The sequence below is a fragment of the Rhinoderma darwinii genome, chromosome 3 (genome assembly GCF_050947455.1).
Source record: "Rhinoderma darwinii isolate aRhiDar2 chromosome 3, aRhiDar2.hap1, whole genome shotgun sequence".
NCBI lineage: Eukaryota > Metazoa > Chordata > Amphibia > Anura > Rhinodermatidae > Rhinoderma > Rhinoderma darwinii.
In genome coordinates this window covers 132,277,283-132,299,562 of record NC_134689.1, presented here as the reverse complement: position 1 = coordinate 132,299,562, position 22,280 = coordinate 132,277,283, and the positions used below count along the sequence as shown (strand labels likewise).

Sequence of the window (22,280 nt, the reverse complement as noted above, 5' to 3'; positions counted from 1 at the left end):
CAGATGGATGGCAATATGGCTACAAGATCAGACTACACAGGGGTTGTGTGTAGTCTGTTACCATGGTTACACCTAAGTCTCTATAGCAGCTGTAGACACATAAAAATAGCAGATTAAGAAATAAGATTTAATTGGCAAACGTGCTTAATTTTTTATTTTAGGGGATTTAACAGGCAAATTTGTGTAGTTGGCAGCACACGTATGCCTAGTAAAAACCAAATAACGGAAATGTGATGAACCCATTATGGCAATGAAATCCTTCAATTTCAACATAGATGCAGTAAATATGGAACCCATGTCAGTAGTGTGAACAGAGCTGTACATTAGCCAAGTAATCTGCTTGACAAAATACATATTTTTCAGCTACTGAAAAGCACCCCCAGACGAAGGCGGAAGCCGAAACGCGCGTCGGGGCAGGTCGCCATTTCTTGAGACACAGCATCATGGGTCAGTAGTCCACCTCTGTTCAGGTTGTTCATTGTTTGCACTTAGCACTTTACTAAATGGAATAGTGGTAGGGGGGTCCCTATTTGCCCTTATATTGAGGCTGGTAATAGAACATTTCTCATACCTTTAGAAACATATATACCTATGGTTTAAGCAATTACGTTGCACTATGCACTTTCTTTATGATACTGCACACCAATCAATATGTTGATAAATAATGGTTATGTGAATTCTTATGAGTAATTGTCTAATGTTTTGGCGGTCTTTTTGTCTGTCATCTGTGGGGTTTAATTTTTAAATAGTGTATAGGTTCAGATAGCACCAGATACGTGGAAGGGTGAGGTTTTGCACGGATAGGGGCCCAACCCAAACATAAATATAAAAGAGTATCCGGCACACCAATTTTGAAAAAAAGGTATTTTTTTATTTATTTTGTTTTTGTTTTTAATGCCAGTGGCAGAGTGCGACGTTTCGGTCTAGGTGACCTTCATCAGGCACTGAGCCATGCTGGGAAACTCAATTGACAAGCGCTAGTGGTGCTGATAGCGGCTGGCCGCTGTATCATGGCCAGCCGCTATCAGCACCACTAGCGCTCGTCAATTCAGTTTCCCAGCACGGCTCAGTGCCTGATGAAGGTCACCTAGACCGAAACGTCGCACTCTGCCACTGGCATTAAAAACAAAAACAAAATAAATAAAAAAAATACCTTTTTTTTCAAAATTGGTGTGCCGGATACTCTTATTTTTATATTCATTTTTAAATAGTTCATGTGATAAATTTTTAGATTTTGTCAAATAAAGTATATGTTTTATATTTTGACTTAAAGACTCCATGCACTCTTTTCATGTCAGTAGTGTGAAAAGAGCTGTACATTAGCCAAGTAATCTGCTTGACAAAATACATATTTTTCAGCTACTTTCTAATCTTTATATTTCCCATCTATTTTATATATTACTTTATAGTAAAGGTCTGGAATATGTGGTTTTCCAGCTGCCATGAAACTACAAGTCACAGCATGCCATGACAGTTGCAGACCACTTTTTTTATGATTGACCATTATTTGTATTCAGACAGACCTATCTGTAATGACTACTACTATTTGATACAATACTTATTTTCAGAAAGATAATTTATTACACAGAAACGCTGGCACTACTAAGAATATTCACTAAATGACATAAAATTGAGCGAATAACTACAATGTACAAAATTAATTGTTTATATATTCTGCAGGTTTCCCGTGTTGGTACAGTATATCTCAAGAGTGTAATAAAGATCATGCAAAAATCCTAACTCCTAAAAATATCTGCCTGGTATTAGCAAGAGGGCAAGATCATCCATCACTCTTCAGGCATAATAGAGACTATAAATAAAAACTGCTCTATTCTCAGTTCTTTATGCACAGAAATGAGACACTTACATCAAAGTCAATTCTAATGTATGTTGCTGAACATACGATTTTTCAGTGGTTGTCAATATTCTCTTTTTTTTTATGCTTTGGCTAAAAATACAGTATCTAGCTTTAGTAATTTGGGACAATAGGATTAAAAATTATCACACAGGATATTGATTCTACATGTTTCCTCTTCACTGCTTAGTTATATACTTATTTTACTTTGAGAAATATTATATAGTTATATATGAAATAATTTGCTGATCGCTTCAGTGCCTATCTGAGATCAGAATCAAAATAATGTTTGAATATATGTAACAGTTTCAAACTAAATATATAAACTAAGAATTTTTGGAAATTATTTATTAGCTTTAAATAGACAGCAATATACAAAAGAAAAATCACATTTAGAGGTTCTCCAGTCAATAGTAATAGTACAGTATGTTAAGTAACTAATAATTGACTTGCTTTTTAAACACTGGTGCCTTTAAGGACGCTATTTGTGCTCCCACCATTCACATCTATCTCCTGAATGGCAGAAGACAGTTGAAAAGCCACCTGCACTGCCAATGAGAAGATGTCTCACTAACACCTTATGTCAGAGGCCGGTGGGTGCAGGGGGCATGGATCATTTACACAAGAAATATTTCAGGCTGCAAAGAAATTAGCAGTAATCTGGTAAATTGAGGTGCAAAAAAAGTGCCAACGGTTACAATTTTAAAAAAAATAGCCCATTATGATACAATAAGATATCATCATCAAAGTTTGTAGTCAGCAATTTACGGAAAAACAATAGATATACAAATTTACTGAGCAAACAAAATTTTATATACCTTCAGAGGATGAGCAGAAAAACAATAAATACACAAATTTACTGAGAAAAAAAACAAAGTAATATACCTTCAGCATGAGCTGAACGCCTTTTCTGGGATGTCCCTCTTGAATATCAAGGAAAGCTGCTTGCAGCATGAACTGAGCCTGGGTCTCAGAATCATTGAGTGTTTCTGCCTCTAAAATACCCTCAGTTATTACAGCTGGACTGTCAAGCACATCCGGATCTAGAAACGGGATGTATAAAAACATTTTACCATACAGAGCAATCTTGTTTTGATAACGATAAATCTGTCAATACACAGGCTAACTGACAGTAAAGTGTAACATTAATTCTAGAAAACGGTCAAGACAAGTGGTACCATGAGTAGGTTAAAGCAGATCACGAAGCAAACAGCTAAGGAAGTCAGCAAAATACTGTATACTCGTAGGTAGGAGTAGAATTCAGATGGAAAGTAAATGTAATTCTATTTTAAAAGGAAACTATTAGAAAAATAATTCCGTTGCACAGGTTCTTGTGTCAGAACAATGTGTGCTTAGCTATTAATATGCACTATATGCACTAAGGAGATATTACTATGCACTATATGCACTAAGGAGCTATTATTATGCACTATATGCACTGAGCTATTAATATGCACTATATGCACTAAGGAGCTATTAATATGCACTATATGCACTAGGGAGCAATTAATATGCACTATATGCACTAAGGAGCTATTAATATGCACTATATGCACTAAGGAGCTATTAATATACACTATATGCACTAAGGAGCTATTAATATGCACTATATGTACTAAGGAGCTACTAATATGCACTATATGCACTAAGGAGCTATTATTATGCACTATATGCACAAAGGAGCTGTTAATATGCACTATATGCACTAGGGAGCTATTAATATGCACTATATGCACTAGGGAGCTATTAATATGCACTATATGCACTAAGGAGCGATTAATATACACTATATGTACTAAGGAGCTACTAATATGCACTAAGGAGCTATTATTATGCACTATATGCACTGAGCTATTAATATGCACTATATGCACTAAGGAGCTATTAATATGCACTATATGCACTAGGGAGCAATTAATATGCACTATATGCACTAAGGAGCTATTAATATGCACTAAGGAGCTACTTTTTCTGCTCATTTCTTTGATGCAATTGTTTGATTGACTTCTATTGTGTTGCTAAGGACTGGCACAAAGTCTTGATCTGCTACACTACATCTTTTCATGGTCCACCTGTTCCTCTCCTGATGTAGTCACACATTTTATACACAACCATATTGACCATTTCTTTTTACCTCCAGGGACACACAGGTCCATGGGTTATACAGTGAAGGAAATAAGTATTTGATCCCTTGCTGATTTTGTAAGTTTGCCCACTGTCAAAGTCATGAACAGTCTAGAATTTTTAGGCTAACTTAATTTTACCAGTGAGAGATAGATTATATATAAAAAAAAAAAAAGGAAAATCACAGTCAAAATTATATATATTTATTTGCATTGTGCACAGAGAAATAAGTATTTGATCCCCTACCAACCATTAAGAGTTCAGCCTCCTCCAGACCAGTTACACGCTCCAAATCAACTTGGTGCCTGCATTAAAGACAGCTGTCTTAAATGGTCACCTGTATAAAAGACTCCTGTCCACAGACTCAATTAATCAGTCTGACTCTAACCTCTACAACATGGGCAAGACCAAAGAGCTTTCTAAGGATGTCAGGGACAAGATCATAGACCTGCACAAGGCTGGAATGGGCTACAAAACCATAAGTAAGACGCTGGGTGAGAAGGAGACAACTGCTGGTGCAATAGTAAGAAAATGGAAGACATACAAAATGACTGTCAATCGACATCGATCTGGGGCTCCATGCAAAATCTCACCTCGTGGGGTATCCTTGATCCTGAGGAAGGTGAGAGCTCAGCCGAAAACTACACGGGGGGAACTTGTTAATGATCTCACGGCAGCTGGGACCACAGTCACCAAGAAAACCATTGGTAACACATTACGATTAAAATCCTGCAGTGCCCGCAAGGTCACCCTGCTCAAGAAGGCACATGTACAGGCCCGTCTGAAGTTTGCAAATGAACATCTGGATGATTCAGAGAGTGATTGGGAGAAGGTGCTGTGGTCAGATGAGACTAAAATCGAGCTCTTTGGCATTAACTCAACTCGCCGTGTTTGGAGGACGAGAAATGCTGCCTATGACCCAAAGAACACCGTCCCCACTGTCAAGCATGGAGGAGGAAACATTATGTTTTGGGGGTGTTTCTCTGCTAAGGGCACAGGACTACTTCACCGCATTAATGGGAGAATGAATGGAGCCATGTACCGTCAAATACTGAGTGACAACCTCCTTCCCTCCATCAGGACATTAAAAATGGCCGTGGCTGGGTCTTCCAGCATGACAATGACCCGAAACATACAGCCAAGGCAACAAAGGAGTGGCTCAAGAAGAAGCACATTAAGATCATGGAGTGGCCTAGCCAGTCTCCAGACCTTAATCCCATCGAAAACTTATGGAGGGAGCTGAAGATCCGAGTTGCAAAGCGACAGCCTCGAAATCTTAATGATTTACAGATGATCTGCAAAGAGGAGTGGGCCAAAATTCCATCTTACATGTGTGCAAACCTCTTCATCAACTACAAAAAACGTCTGACTGCTGTGCTTGCCAACAAGGGTTTTGCCACCAAGTATTAAGTCTTGTTTGGCAAAGGGATCAAATACTTATTTCTCTGTGCACAATGCAAATAAATATATATAATTTTGACAATGTGATTTTCAGTTTTTTTTTTTTTATATAATCTATTTCTCACTGGTAAAATTAACCTAGCCTAAAAATTCTAGACTGTTCATGTCTTTGACAGTGGGCAAACTTACAAAATCAGCAAGGGATCAAATATTTATTTCCTTCACTTTAGGTGATCACAATAGATCAGTGACGACATGAAATTGATAAGTTAGACATAGAAACTTCAAGAGTAAGCTTATGGATAAGACAGAGTATTACTTTCTAATAGAATGGAAGTGGACAACTTAAAATGCCATTTATGAAAAGTTTGGAGGCGTCTGATTCCTGTTAACATTGATCCAACACGTAATGTGCTCTTCATTTTCATTTTAACAGCTATCTTTGTGGACTATAGAACACCTGTATCAGACCTCTGGCAATGCTACAGCCCATTTATGTGGCTCAGTGAAGATGTAATGATCGGATATTGGTGTAGAAAGGAAACCTGTGGAATCAAATGAACATTTAGTATTATTTGCTAATGTTCTTCGGATAAAAATAAATTAGCATACCATAAAGTGATATACCACGTATCTGCCTAGTAAGAACGACAGCAAAGGCAAGTCGACATCTAAGCCATGTATTTATGGTCAGACGCTCTCTGGCTTCAGATTCACTAGGATGAATGGACGATGCATCTTTATTAATTTCTTCTCTGATCTTAAAATTAAGCAAAGTCGTTAAATTATGGTAAGATACATTCAAACACATATGTATGTATTATACAGGAAGTCCATATAATATAGTGCGTCTGGTAACGGAATGGTGCAATGACCAACACTATGATGGACAGCTCAAGAAAGCAAAACATAAGAATTTACAAAAAGATAATAAGCTTATATAATAAATCATGCCATTGTATCTTTAAGAATATTGTTAAATTCAAATAAATACTAAAGCAGGTTACTTCTCTGAATACATTATATATTCCTATTAATATATCTGTGTTGTGCAGCCATTAAATAAAAAAAATAGTTTTGTGTCGCCACATTCTGAGAGCCATAACTTTTTTATATTTTAGTTGATTGAGCTGTGTGAGGACTTATTTTTTTGTGGGACAAACTGTAGTTTGTATTAGTACCATTTTGGGGTAAATGCGACTTTTTGATCATTTGTTTTAGCGTGCAGGTTAAATAACATTATATTGTAATAGTTAGGACTTTTACGGACACAGAGATACCAGTTATTTTATTTTTAACATCACTTAAGGAAAAAGTTGTTTTTTTAACTTTTAATATATTTTTGGGACATTAAAAAAATCTTTATTTAACAGGTTTTTTGTTTTTTTTCCTTAAGTCCTGCTAGGAGACTTGAAACAGCGATTGTTAGATCGCTTGCACTATATACTGCCATACTAAATTGATTTTGACAGACTTCTAACAGGAGCACAAAGATGGCAGACCTCGGGGCCTTCATTAGGCCCCCAGGCTGCTATGACAACCATCGGCAACTTTCAATCACGTCGTAGGGTGGGACGATGGGCTGTCAGAAGGGCTGCTTCCTCTTTATAACGGCTTAGATACGGAGGTCGCTATTGATCTTGATTCCGCCCGTTGCAGTAAGGTGTCAGCTGTATTACGTATTAGCCCGTGAGCCCGTACCATACTTCCCCTTGACAGCTGCCATGTACATGTATGTGGCATGTCAAGAAGAGGTTAAAGGGGTTTTCTCATAATTGATATTTATCACCTATTCACAAGACAGGTGATAAATATCGGATCGGTTTGGATCCGACCACTGGAACCCCCACTAATTCCGAGAATAAGCTTACCTTGCTGTCCCTGTGCGCCCCATATTAATAGGGCAGTACTGCGCATGCTTGACTAACACTTCATTCGCTTTCTATGTGGCTGCCATTTGGTTATCTCTGGTAGTCCCATAGAAAATGAATGGAGCGGTGGCCGAGCATGTCGCTAGGTGAAAAATATTGATTATGGGAAAACCCTTTTAATTTGCTGAAATCAGAACACCCCTTTAAGGCTTGGGGATGCTATCCCTATAGTTTACCGTTGCAATGCATCTAAAATATCAAGCTACTATGCAAATTACATTTTATTTTGTATGAATAGCTCCTACACAGGCCTTTATATTTCAATGGTAAGAGACAAACAAACCCTGTATAGTCAGATCTTGCAGTCATATTGGCTTCCAACTGTCCCCTACTTCTTGCTTACCTACCAAATGTATGTTAGTAATAATAGGGGGGCCCTAAAAGGCAATACAACAGCAGGACCAGAATACACAGGCTTTCTGTGCTGTCTGTTACCATGGAAACCTATAGGTCTCTATGGTTTCTGTAGACACAAAACAATGGGAAATTTTGAATTTCGATTATTTACAGAGTTGCTGCTTTTTTAATTTTAGATGCATTAAACATTGCCTTTAAATACATAAAAGTACCATCGGGTCCAGCCGTATTGGTTTGTCCAATGACTTTTGAGCCTTTCAAAATGGAGGGAGTATGTAACAAAATAGCTACGTATAATTGCAAAACGCAATATTTTTGTTAAACCTCTTGAATCACGGCTGAAAGTGTACATTTCAATCACATCTTCATTGGTTTATTTCAAATCCATTATGTTAGTGTACAGAGGCTAAATGATGAAAATTGTGTCACTGTTCAGGTATTTTTGGACCAGACTTTACATGGTTGCAATGACAGACTATCACCACATTGTTATAGTGGCTCAGAGTAGAAAAATATAAGAAAATAAGTATAAAAAAAGGATGTAAGTAATTTAAATCTTAATGAGGAAAAAATAATGGCCTATATTTATTAAAAGTGGCATCATTTTAGCCAATTTCTAGTTAAAGATTGGCTACTTTATTAACATATGTTGCAACAAATTTATGACTGCATCTGCCCCCTTTGATAAATCTGTGACAACATACATACTTTTACACTAGATAAAATGACATCACTTTTTTAAAAACATTGCGTTTCATAAACGTGTCTAAATTCTGATAAGCCCCTTCCCACTTTTAACAACTGACATGCATGGCGGAAATGGTTTTAAATTCTGGAGCAAATGGTTACTAAATACGTCCCACCGCAGATAAGATGCTTTGTTTGGAGTAAAATATTTTAAAATACATTGATAAATGTGGGCCCATGTGTGTTAAGTATTTTGTGTGGCACTTACTTGTCCATCCTTATGTTCAGTTCTAGCTGCGAATAGTTTGGCTTCCTGGAGTATCTTCAACGCAGAAAATGACATAGCAATGCTGCAATTATTAAGAAAAGCAAAAAAAATATATAAGCCATCCTCTACATATTACCATGTTTGAGTGTGATATAATTAACAATAATAATATATGAGCAGAAAGATATGCTTGTCACTATAATATGCTGTCCTATTAAAGGGCAGCATATATTAGTGCGTTCCGACCAAATGGCACAAAAAAAATGCTGCGGCGCTTGGTTAATAGTCGCTATGACAAAATACAGCAGACATATAGTTGTGAGTCCGCTCTATTTTTAAAGAGAACTTTCTCCTCACCCCCCTCACCATTGATTGATAGTCAGCCACTATATATCTGTCCGTATACACAATCATTGGTGAGAGAGACGGGGAGAGGGCTCTTTTCATGAATACAGCTATCAATAACTATGAGTCCGCTGTATTCTGCGTTAGTGACTATTAACCAGACGACAACATTTTTAACGGTGTTTCTCCAGTCATGACTTTATTGTCTTGTGTTTCCACAACACTTGCCTTTCTGCAATGTGCTGCCTCTGTTGTGCTATTTCGGAGAGCTGAAGCCTTCCCTTAATTGTCATTTCAAGGTCGACTGCCGTACATTCTGAAAGCTGCGACTTATATTTCATCTCTAAATCCTGAAGAATGCATTTCACTCTTCCCTCGGCTTCATTCAACAAAATGTCCTAAATTAAGAACAAAAACAAACAACTAGGTGGGGAGACAGTTAACATAAAAAATACTTTATCTAGGTCCCTAGAAAACTAGTTTACAAATAGTACAAATGAAACTTAATTTTTTCAACAAAAAATTAGGCGACTAAAAGATAACCGTGACGCCATTGCTCAGATATACCAGTAGCTTCGAATTGGTCATTCTTATTAATACAATTATTAGGCTAGGGCTCAATGGCGACACTCGAAATATGGTAAACTCAATATATATTAAAGTATGCTGCACAAAATAAAAATGATTAATAAACAGTAATTAAATATTTTAAAGTCGTTTCCCACATAATATCTCACCAGGCAAAGGATAAAAACATAATTCTTATAGCTTGTTGCCTGGAGTTGTTGAAGGTCGAGCATGCACAGTTCCTGCATAATCCATATTTATGCTGTGCATCCCGGCCGCTCCACTTAGTATCCCGCGCATGTGCTGCATTATGAAGTCCTGCATTACTTGCACGGCTTCAAAACAATCTGTGCACCTGCACCTCTCTTATTATTAACTCAGAAAAATTAGGCATCCCCCCCTTGTATATAGCCTCACCCTAATGTATATAAGCAGCAACACTATCAATTATTCAGGGATCCTTTCTGTTTGAAAATACAACAGAACGCTACTCGTCTCCCCCACTTTTGAAATAAGGAGAAATACTCTGCGTCCCAGCAGTTGAATAGTTTAATTTCCATACTCATATTGCCAGGCTAGGTGTGCATAGGAAAAAATAATTTACTAGGCAGACCTCTACCTTGTATAATTGTATATATATATATGCAGAGCATTACATGAGGCATCGGTAGTGCAGCTGCATAGGGGACATAATGTAGGGTGAGATATTTGAATATGAAGTGACATATTATATTGTGTCTATCTATAATTTAAGTATAATATATATCCGATGTGAGGGGCTGTAACTAGGAACTAATGTGGGAGGATCGGCAGTGAGGGAGCAAAAGAGGATAGAGACTTGCTCTTCAGCAGCCAGGGGCGTACAGAGGAAGGAGAACTCCCTGGATGAGATGTCAGCAATGCAAGGTGGGAACTGTCGTTTTCTAAACACATGGACTGTTGCTGAAGTCCAGCCCACTCTTGCTGCACCAAGAAGGAGCACATAGATAGCAACAGTGTGTAGAAAAAAAATAAATAAGGTGATCATACTTGTCTGGGATGTTATATTAGTATTATATGAATGTTATTCTGTGTTTGGGGCATAATAAACCTGCAGCCTTATTTCAAATGTTTTTTGTCCGCCTGCTGGAATACCCCTTTAAATGATTTTACAGTATGTTCCAAGTGACCTTGTAAAATGTATAACGTTGCAAGCGACCTTGTAAATCCTCCGTAGTTCGCAGTGCAGCCCTAGCCTTACATGTAATTTACTCAGTATGCTTAACCCATCGTAAACACACAACAAACCTTTAATGTTGGTAGCGTAAGGTCTTGCTTGGATGCAAGATGTACTGGAGCATCACTTTCCCCTTTGGATCCAGTGTCTTCTGCAAATAAAATAATATATTTTTTAATAATCTTAGACAACTATTTAATTGAATAATTCTGTTTTGTCCAAGGAAGGTTGTTACAATGCCATAATAAAATGGAAGCACATAACTGTCTTGAAGGTCTTAATGTACTTTGTACTACAGAAGCTGTGGTCCATACTTTCGGTGGGGAAGCGGGATGAAGAATTTATATAGTATATGGAATGTTGCGGGATTGAATGATTGGCGGTGTGTACATAAAATAATCCCTGGGCCTTGATTCCTTTCCTAATTTCCGTAATATATTCTATAATATTGTCTCTACTGTATTGCATTTTGATTTCATCTGGTTCTCAACCCCCCAACATTGCTGGAAAACATTTAAAATAAAAACCTAGTACACATTGATAAAGAAAAATGTAGCTCTTTAATTCCCAGATTTTTTTTTTACAGGCTACATTATACAATAATTACATGGTTTGTTAGAAAAACTATATATTGCTTTAGAATGGTAGACATAAATTGAACCTAACACAAGGGAGGGCTCCTGTAGAGTAGGCAGTCTGTGATCACAAATGGCCCCTTAAAATGCCAATCAGTGGGCACAAAATAGTACTCTTGGTAATTGTGCAGCACAGAGTACTTATCTCTCCACCTCCGAGACTTTTCCTGTTTTAGAGCTGAAACAAAAATAGTCATGAAGGATCAGAAAATGTCTTGTGAGTCCCTAACCTTTCTGGTGCTTGCTAGTCCATTGGAAATACAGTAAGTAATCGGAAAGACAATGTAATCTACAGAGTCCTTACCTCGTTAGAGGTTACCTTTAAATATGTGAATATTTTTAAACATAAAAAACATTTAAAAGTACTAAAACAAAGTGAAATTGAAATATACTTTATATAACATTTATGAACTATTCCTAAAATAGATCTAAAAAGAATTGTATTACCTGAAACAATTTGCTTTTAAGTTAAAGCTCAGGCGAAGAATAACATTACATAATTATAGTGTATAATGGCATCAGACATTATATTATTTTATTCTATTGTAAGATTTCCACAAATCCTCCATGATAGTACCAGAGGGGGAGTTTCCCATTGGCCCTAATAGGGACAGGGAACACGAGAAGTTAAAAGTCCCTCCCCACTTTGCCTTCACCAGTGTTTTATAAATTAACTACTCCCTAACACCAAAAAGATGCTCAACATTTTTATTCAGCACTGAATTTTACATAGTAGGGAGAGAAAACACTGGCGCTGTCACGGAGGATTGGTAGAAATCAAATTACTGGTAAAAAACACTTCTGGTCACTCAACATTCTCTATAAAGCACCACAGGAGGTATATTTATGCAAGCTCAGAATTACAATGATAAGTCGAGATCATATTGTCTGGTAAAGGTGTGGAAACTTGCCCACATAGCAGCTCTGAAAATGTAATCGATGGATGCACAAGCCCTCTTAGACCAAGAGACTAATTCTGCTCTAGTAAAGTGAGCCTTTAGATAAAGCAAAGGAAAAAAAAAAAAAAGAGTGAGCCTTTAGATGTTCTGGAACCGCTTTCTCTTGGATCTTGAATGCTTCGCAAATTGTTTTATTAAATTTCTTTACGATAAGGTTTTGAAACTTTAATAACAAAGATTTTTCTGTATTTGACAGAATGAAGATGAGGTTTTTGATGAAAATTTTAGACAACTTTTAGGAGAAAGTTGGAATCAAGCTTAAAGATCATTCTGTCATCCAGGATTCTCAGATATGGTTCCCGGATTGATAAGGTTTAAAAATCACTTACTCGCCTTGCCAATGTTATGGCCACTAAAAATTTTGTTTTCCTGCATAGTCTCCTGATATCAGTCTCTGATAGAGGTTCAAACGGATTTTTAGTTAAACCTTCGAAAACCATATTTAAGTGCCAAGGAGATAGGAAATTAGAAAATTTTAAGGGTCAAGACCCTTTGTATAGATCGATAAAATACAAAACTTATATTAAAATCCAAATATCAACAGATGTAGAACACAAGACATTTAAAAACATATGGGATGTGGGGTGATAGATGGGCACTTTGATCGCCAGGATATATTGGTCTAAATATTTATTATTAAAGTGATATCTTGTCGGCATGCTTTATATACCTAATGTGTAATGGATTTCTTATTCACCCTTGGAGGAAGCTGTTGTACTTTAAGTGGTGTCCATCAGATCTTCTGGTTCTTCGAGAAACCAAACTGTTAGAATACCAAGCCAACTTTTTTTAGGCCAAAGGGAACTATCAGATTTGGTTTCCTTTTTCCACACAATATCTTCTGTAACACTTTTGGAAGAGGAGGAATTGGAGGGAAGGCATATGCAAGTGCAAAAAGTCTGTGAAAAGGTATTTATACCCAGAAATTTGTCTGTAGGATTGAGGGAGAATTAGTTTTTTTACTTTCAGATTTGTTTTTGGTCGCAAACAATTCTATTTCTGGAAGCCCCCAGACAATGCCTGGAACACCTCTTCTATAAGACACCACTTTCTCTGACCTACATCTTTCCTGCTCCGGAAATCTTCCTGATTGTTTTCTGATCCTTTTAGATGCGTGGCAGACTGGGTAAGGATCTGCCAACCAGAAATTTTTGGGAGACAAAAGATGGAGTGATCTGTGTCTTATATTCCCATGGTGACGAACATGTGCTACTGTCGTCATGTAGTACGAGAGAACATGGACATGTCTTTCTTGTAGCAGATGTTCTCCTCTTTTAACAGTTTCCCAAACTGCATTTAGTTCTTGGAAATTTCAGGATGGAGACATTATCTCCTGAGGTCACGCACTCTGAAAAGTGTGGTAAAGAATTTTGGCTGCCCAGCTTAGGCTGTTGGTATCTAAGTTGACTACTATATTTGGTATCTGATACCAAAAAAACTCTTTTTTTAGGTTGTATGCATTCAACCACAAGCGTAGCAATTTCTTTACCTCTTTGGTCAGAGATATTCTTGAATCCAGAGAACACAGGCTTTTATTTTAACTGGAAAGAATCAGACTCTGAAGAGGTCTCAAGTATGCTTGACACAAGGCTACTGGTGGAATGTATGACCTCATGGATTCTGGAACAGACATGACATCTCTGAACAATTTGACTTCAACATTTATGGTGTTTCTGATTGTTTTCAATAGAACATCCACATAATCTTCTACTGTTACAATCATATTATCATCCTCATCCTGTAGAGTAGAAACAAACTTCTGATTCAGAATCTGATGAAATTTAGCATCTCCCTCTTTAAAACTTAGACCCAGTTATATTTTTTTTTAAACAAGAGCAGCCGGTGACAATGCAGTAGGGAGATTTTAATTTCTTTCTGAACCACCTGCCTTAAGTCCTCTACAAGTGATGGCTGTTCCTCTTTAAGGATTTTAGAGGTGCATGCCTGGCATGAAGGCTTTTCATATGTGGAAAGTAGTTCTTGGTGCAAATAGTGCACTTGCGGCACTAATTTGTAATCCATTTTGGCCTTTTGGGATAGTTCCTTGTTTCACTGAATAACAGGGGAGATATAGGCATAAGAATGCACCCTTTACCCATACATAATACCCCCTACCAGATACACCAACTGGGCTAGGATTTGCACTGCGCTCTGCAGAGGGAATGCTCTACCTCAGGCATAGTGAATTTGATATCAGATACCAGTAAAAAAAGTGTTACGTTAAATAGCAGACATCAGATCAGGGCGAGCATGCGGAACACAGGCACTAAGAAGCCCATCTTCCAGTTTCCTCAGCCTGAGGAGTGTGCCACCATGCATCACCCATGCCTATGTCAGACCTCAGAAGAGCATGCCGGAGGGGATGGCTTTTGAAGTACTGGAGAAGACCGGAGCCTGAAAGCCGCATGCCCAGCTTATACTCGAGTGCAGAAGAGCCGCCCGCATCCACAGACATTGGACAGAATACAGCTTGCGACAGTAGCAAGAAAAGACAGGGGAAACCCGATTGACCTCAATTACTCGGCGATTAGTAATGCAGGGGAGAAATCCAACCACCAATTCCTCTAACAGTTCTTTTTGCTGTTAGCCTCCCTAGTCGGGACAGGCAAACACTGGTGAAGGTGGGATTGAAGGGGCTTTTCACGTGTTTCCTGTCCCTAATAGTTCCCGATGGAAAACGTATCTAATAGTGCTATCATGGAGGATGAGGGGAAAAAAAACGCTTTCCTTCTGTATATAAATTTTAAAAGTTTAACTGTTTGCTTTTCTGCAATAAAAAAACCAGATCAAAATCTATAACGATAAATTTATGGTTATTCACTTGGACCATGTTAACAGTATTGCGAACTATTCCATATGGACAAAAGTATTGGGAGCCCTACATATTACACCTACAGGAGCTTTTATGGCATCACATTCTAAGTCTTAGGGATTAATCTAAAGTTCAGCCCCCCTTTGCAGCAAAAATAGCTTCAACTCTTCTGATAAGGCTGTCTACAAGATTTTGGAGTGTGTCTGTAGGAATTTTTTTTACCAATCATCCTGAAGAGAATTTGTGGGGTCAAGCACTGATGTTGGATGAGAAGGTCTGGCTCATAATCTCAGTTTTAGTTCATCCCAAATGCGTTTGAAGTGCTTAAGGTCAGGGCTCTGTGCGGGCTAGTCAAAATCTTTCACACCAAACCCAGCTATGCCTTTATGGACCTTGTTCTATGCACTGAGGCACCGTCATGCTGGAAGAGAAAATGGATTTCCCCAAACTGTTGCCACAAAGTTGGAAGCATACAATTGTCTAAAATGTCCTGGTATGCTGAAGAATTAAGATTTCCCTTTACTGGAAATAAGGGGCCTAGACCAACCCCTGAAAAACAACCCCAATTAATTATCCTTCCTCCACCCAACGTTATACTTGGCACAATGCAGTCAGGCATCTAACGTTCTCCTGGCATTTGCCAAACCCAGACTCGTCTATCAGACTGCCAGATAGAGAAGGGTGATTAATCGCTGCAGAGAACACGTTTCCACTGCTCCAGAGTCCAGTGGTGGTGTGCTTTATACTGCTCCATCCGACGCTTGACATTGTGCTTGGTGATGTAAGGCTTGCATGCAGCTGCTTGGCCATGGAAACCCATGCCATGAAGATCCAGGCACAGAGTTTTTGTGCTTATGTTAATGGCAGAGAAGGTTTAGAAATCTGCAGTTATTAAATCAGCAGATCTTAGTTGCCTATTATGCCCCATGCGCCTTAGCACTCGGCGACCCTGCACTATAACTTTAAAGAGGCTCTGTCACCACGTTATAAGTGCCCTGTCTTCTACATAATATGATCGGCGCTGTTATGTAGATTACGACAGTGGTGTTTTTGTATTTAGAAAAACTATAAATGTTGACCAAGTTATGAGCTATTTTAGATTTATGCTAATGACTTTCTTAATGCCCAACTGGGCGTCTTTTTGCTTTTGACCAAGAGGGCATTGTAAAGAGAAGTGTATGACGCTGACCAATCAGCGTCATACACTTCCCTCCATTCATGTACTCAGACATCGTGATCTTGCGAATTCATGATGTGCTGTCAATTACTCACACATTAACGTTACTGTAGTGTCTTGAGAGTGAATAGACAACACCTCCAGCCAGGACGCGATGTCTATTCACAATCCTGACACTTCGGTAACGCTTGTGTGGGACTTAATGACTGCATGCATGATCTCGCTGTGAATGACAGCGTCATCTCGCGAGATCACGCTGTAAATGACAGCACAGCGTGATCTCGCTGTGCTGTAAGTCCCACACAAACCTTACCGAAGTGTCGGGCTTGTGAATAGACATCGCGTCCTGGCTGGTGGTGATGTCTATTCACTCTCGAGACACTTCAGTAACGTTAATGTGTGAGTGACAGCACATCATGATCTCGCAAGATAACGATGTCTGGGTACATGAATGGAGAGAAGTGTATGACGCTGATTGGTCAGCATCATACACTTCTCTTTATAACGCCCACTTGGTCAAAAGCTAAAAAAACGCCCAGTTAGGCATTAAGAAAGTCATTAGCATAAATCTAAAATAGGTCATAACTTGGTCAAAATTGATAGTTTTTCAAAATAAAAACCACTGCTGTAATCTACATTACATCGCCGATCACATTATGTAGAAGATAGGGCACTTATAATGTGGTGACAGTGCCTCCTTAAGTGGTCGGCCAATTCGTTGCTGAGTTTCTATGGTACCTAAACACTGCCACTTTGCAATAATACCACTCACAGTTGCTCGTGGAATATCCGAGAGGGGCTAAATTTTCCGAACTGACTTGTTGCAACAACGGCATCCTATTACAGTATCACGCTCTAATTAAGTGTGCTCTTCAGATCCTTCCAGTCTTTCACAAATGTTTGTAAAGGCAGACTGCAAGGCTAGGTGCTTGATTTTATACACTTGTGGCAATGGGACTGAATGAAACACCTGAATTCCATGATTAAGAGGTGAGTCCCAATACTTTTGTTCATATAGTGTGTATGATAAACTGCATATTGCTTGGAAAAACAGACTTGGAAAAAGGAATAAATCACTGAATAAAACAAAGGCCCTTTTAAAACACAATTTTTGCTAAATAAATGTTATAATACACAAAGCGTTAATAAGTCACCACATACATGTCAATCAAGTACAGAAACTATAAGAGATATACACCTGAACTCACCTGGATCTGTGAAACCACATTAACTATGGTTGAAACACATGGGAAGTCAGGGAAGTAACTGTGGTCTTTCACCCTGACTGCTAATCCGGTGACCACCCCCGGCTACGTTCCTGACTCCATTCAGGTGCACTTTAGCAAAGAATGGAGTCAGGAACATAGCCATAGGTCGTCAACGTTTTAGCAGTCAGGATGTAGCAAGCCCAAGGATGAGACAAAACCATAGTCAGAAGTCAGGCCAGGATTCGATACCAGGTGTAGGACCACAGGAACCAGGCGACAATCCAAAGGGCGAGACAGGAGCGCAATCCAGGAACAAGACCGAGTCAATACCAATAATAGGAACAATAGCCAAGCAAGGACGTACCTTAATCTGCAGGCAAAGAGACATGACCGAGGTCTCCATTAAATAGTTCATATGAGTGATGTTAGAGGTAAGTAGACGCTCCCGCAGCGGAGAACAGCGTCCAGATTAGCGTGCCACATTTGGAATAGATTGTGGCACATGGCAGGGCATTCAGTTACCTAGCAAGCCGAAGTGAACACCTGTCAGAGACACGGCCACCAGTGGTAACCTGTCTTAGGAGCGAAGAGAAATGATTAACACAGGGGCAGACCAAGGATGGGTGATTAGTAAAGTTACTGTTATGGCCTCCCCACAGTAGTGGACGGATATGTAAAGAATTTATTTGATTGCACTGGGAATCATTTTTGAATGTGGAATTTAGTGTATTTAAGGTGCCAGTAAACTCGTGAAATAGATCCAGGTGGTGATTACCAAATAACCCATCACTTCTCTATTGTCTCAACAAATATTTCTTATAACTTTTGTACTTGATTGACATGTATCTGGTGATTAATTAACTCTGTGTATTTAATATTGGTTCTAGTTTGGGATTTTGTTTAAACACAAACACTCAATGCAACTACTAGGCAGTAGTTTCAAAAGCAGATTAACTATATGAATAAATAAACAGAGAGTTAACAACAAGTAATTGAAGTATAATGCTACACCTGTATCAATAATTTGTAAAAACTCACCCTGAAAATAGTAGTTTTTGGTACAACAATATAGGAAACACAATACAGGAAATACATAGGTGCTTCGCCTTCCATTAACAAACCCACAATAAAAATCTATACTTTACAGGTTGAGGTCCTATATATAGTAGTCATCTATAATAAGAGCTGGATGAGAATGTGTATAAAAGTATTGAATGGTGACTACAATATCAACTCCTACTGCATCAACTAAAATCCATTTAATCTCAAAAGGCACCCACAGGCATGTGCCTAACTAAAAAATACAACTATCCACCTACATAGGAGAGCTGGAAAATCTTCAGACAGGCAGATGGATAAATGAAAGGACTCTAAGTTCTCATTTACAAAGAAATACTGCAAAAAGTTGGATTTTTCAATATAAAAAAAAACAAAGTCTAGTTTATCTTATAAATATGTATAAATATATTTATGCTGTAAAGATTTCTCATAGAAATTTCAAGAGCTGTGCAGAGGATTATGTGCTATCAATTACTTAAAAGGAGGAAGGTGGTTTTATCATCAGGATAGGAGAGGTTCTTTACAATAAAAGGTTGAATGGACTAACTTTTCAAACAATTTATGGTCAACTAATGTTATACATATCCACTTTGTAATTAACTTACTGTTATAATTTTGTTGTTTTATACAAGCAAATTCTGTGTGGAGTTACTGCCACTCGGTTTCCCCTTGTAACCTACTGCCTTTCCCCTGTTGTCACGCACAATCAGTCTCTAGTTGCAGAGCAGAGAAGACCGACTAAAGGAAGTGGGATGTGTCTCTGCCAAAGCACATTAGTGTCTTCAATGCCTGCGCATAGAAGTCTATGGGGAGGGGGGGAAGGAGGAGGGAGCAGAGCAGAGAGAGAGAGAGAGAGAGAGAGAGAGAGAGAGAGAGAGCGCGAGACAGACATACACACAGACACTGCTTGCCATAGAAGCCTATGGAGAAGGGAGGGGGAGCAGTAGAAGAGTGCAGGATCAGAGCGAGAGGAGACACAGACGCAGCTGTCCTTAGAAATCTGAGGAGAGAGGAGGAGGGAGCGGAGTGAGATCAATAAAGAAACAGTGCCCATAGAAGTCTATTGAGTGTAGAGGGGGAGGGAGCAGAAGCAGAGCGAAAGAGAGAGAGGAGACACAGGCTGCTGGTAAGAGTTATATGTCACACCAGTGCTGGATTCTCAGCTATACTGATCATTAGTGCTGTATAATGTCCTCCATGCTTCTGCAGCTCCTATATATATATATATATATATATATATATATTATATATATATATATGTGATAGATAGAGATGGGAGAGCAGTGTACAGTATATAGGAGACATGAGAGCAGTTAGGCTCCTCCGGCTAGCTCAGACAACTGAGAATTAAAGATAGAGCATAGAGGGAAAAACTGCTAAAGAATGCCATATACACTCATAACATGACCAGAAATAGTGTTATTCCTCATGTACCCACATATGACAGCTTATTCTGAAAAGTCAACTGAAAAGTTAGGTATGCTTTAAGCTATAGAATGTAGTAATGCCTACGTAAATGGAAGACTATAAAAAAAGGCACCAGCCCTTTATGTTATGAATATTGGCTTCATCAGTTATTATTAATCTACAGCACTGACATTGGTAAATACTTGGAAAAACTTTTAAGTAAATATAGCTATTTCAACTGGTTATGTTACCTAACAAAGTCGATTCCTTGCTTTTACTTAGATTCTTTGTTCTGTCCCCAGTCACATAACATCCGGGCTCCTTCACTACTTTAGGGATGGCATTAATCGTTGAAGACAGTTTTAAGATTAAATGTGTTTTAGTCAGTACCAGCTTATTCATGGTTGCTTGATCACATACGGAAACCAGACAAGGACTTGGTTTTCTGTTGAGAATCTCTTCTAGTGCCTGCAATTATAATAAGATTTATGCTATGCATATAATAACCTCTAATGTCTACATGGGATTACTACTTAAAAAACAAAAATTACATATATGGATATTATTGATTCATATTCCTTTAATAACTATATATATAGTATTTTACCATTAGCATTCTGCCATTCTCCACATTTTATGGATGAGGTTTTGTGAGCTAGATTGTGTTTCCTAGCAAGATGTGGTTCTTCAATTAAATGAGCCTTAGAGACAAGAACTGCACCTTAAGAGGAGCAAATATCAAGCTATAGCTGTAAGGAAGAGTTTTGACTTATCTTATTTTAGTAACAAAATCGCCAGGGTATACCTAGTCATGACAGCAGACTTTACTTAAAAAAGTAGTTGGCAAAATGTTCTTGCCGAGAATAAACCCAATTTTTTCAGTACTAGTATACATAAAACTAACTACACGGAAAATGTAGCTGTAGAAGAAACAATAGAAATTATCCTGATATTAACAATAATAATAACAACAACGTATTAAAAAAAGAACATGAGGAAGGCTCTTATTATACAATAAATAAATCGAACAAATCACTTATTCACTTAAAGATGGCACTCTAATACATTTAAAACCAATATATGTTTCGGCTGTAGCACTGGTGGTTACCAACACTGGCACTAAAAGAGCTTGCACTTAGTTAATTTATTACTACGATGTAATCAACCTGACTTCTTTAGGTTTTACAGAATAAAAAAAAACAAAACTCACATGGCCAAACCTTGGAAGACCGTATCAATAGATGATGTATTTGTATGGTCGGTAATAATATAGATATGTACTAAATCCCAGAGCCCTCCAGCTATATCAGTTTATGTAGTCAGATGAATATTCTTGTTGTTCATTTACATACTGATATAGTACATAGTCTTTATAATAGCCATTTGATTGTAGCTGTAAGTTCTAAATAAATGAAAGTATACTAAAAAAAAATATCACATCCTACCTGTAAATTTTCACTGGAGATTAGCGGCTTTGATGATGAGAATTTCAAAGTTACCTGAAAGAAAGAAGTAAAATTAAAATCTAACATTTTAAATTTCACCATTCAGTCTAATACCTCTCTAGCGGATCAAATAATTATCTGTAACGTAAAAAGAAAAATACAGAACTGGTTTACCAGAACTTTCCCAGCTGGTGAAAATCCTTCATGTGGCCTTCTTGGAATGCGTTTTCCACAATTTAGGAGGAAAAGTTCATGGAAAGCTTCAGCAAACAGGTGAAGATCTGTGAGGACTTTGACCTTAAATAAAAAAACAGTACAGAAAATAATTATAACATTCTGGCAATAACTTTCACATTTAAGAAAAAATAGTTTGGACTAAGAGAACCAAATTTTTGCGATACCATCAAGTGATTACTTGCTAATCAATAATTATGATATATTTTACCCATAAAGTCCCAGAATAAATGATAATTTACTGCTTGACAGGAGTCTTACGTGTGACATATTTGGGGTTTTCATGAAGCAATGGGTAGAACAAGAACTATTTGGATGTCTATTTGTCTAATAAATCTGAATAATTGATGTACTGGAGCTGATCATAAGCATAAAAAAATAAAAGCAAGTAATAGAGGAAGAATACAATTCTAAATAGATATCGTTTCTTCTCCTTTAGACTTTAATAAGTAGTGGCAGGGTACATTATTCTGCTGAAAGGGATCACTGCAGTTGCCAAGAAGCGTAGTACTTGGTCTGCAACAATTTTTTGGTAGGTGGTATGTGACATCCACATGAATGCCAGTACCCAATGTTTCCGAGCAGAACATGGA

At 37.9% G+C, this 22,280-nt stretch overlaps 1 protein-coding gene across 2 annotated transcripts in view; it reads right to left on the bottom strand.

Moving 5' to 3' along the window:
• Nucleotides 1-22,280, bottom strand: part of CFAP54 (cilia and flagella associated protein 54) — a 360,575-nt gene that overhangs the window by 75,458 nt on the left and 262,837 nt on the right. For both annotated transcript variants that reach the window (XM_075856765.1, XM_075856766.1), the window contains exons 48-55: nt 21,628-21,750; nt 21,454-21,507; nt 20,260-20,476; nt 10,823-10,902; nt 9,197-9,366; nt 8,624-8,705; nt 5,993-6,140; nt 2,741-2,898 (exon numbers count right to left, since the gene is read on the bottom strand). In XM_075856765.1, the coding sequence (XP_075712880.1) occupies nt 2,741-2,898; nt 5,993-6,140; nt 8,624-8,705; nt 9,197-9,366; nt 10,823-10,902; nt 20,260-20,476; nt 21,454-21,507; nt 21,628-21,750 (1,032 nt within the window). The remainder of the gene's footprint in view (nt 1-2,740; nt 2,899-5,992; nt 6,141-8,623; nt 8,706-9,196; nt 9,367-10,822; nt 10,903-20,259; nt 20,477-21,453; nt 21,508-21,627; nt 21,751-22,280) is intronic.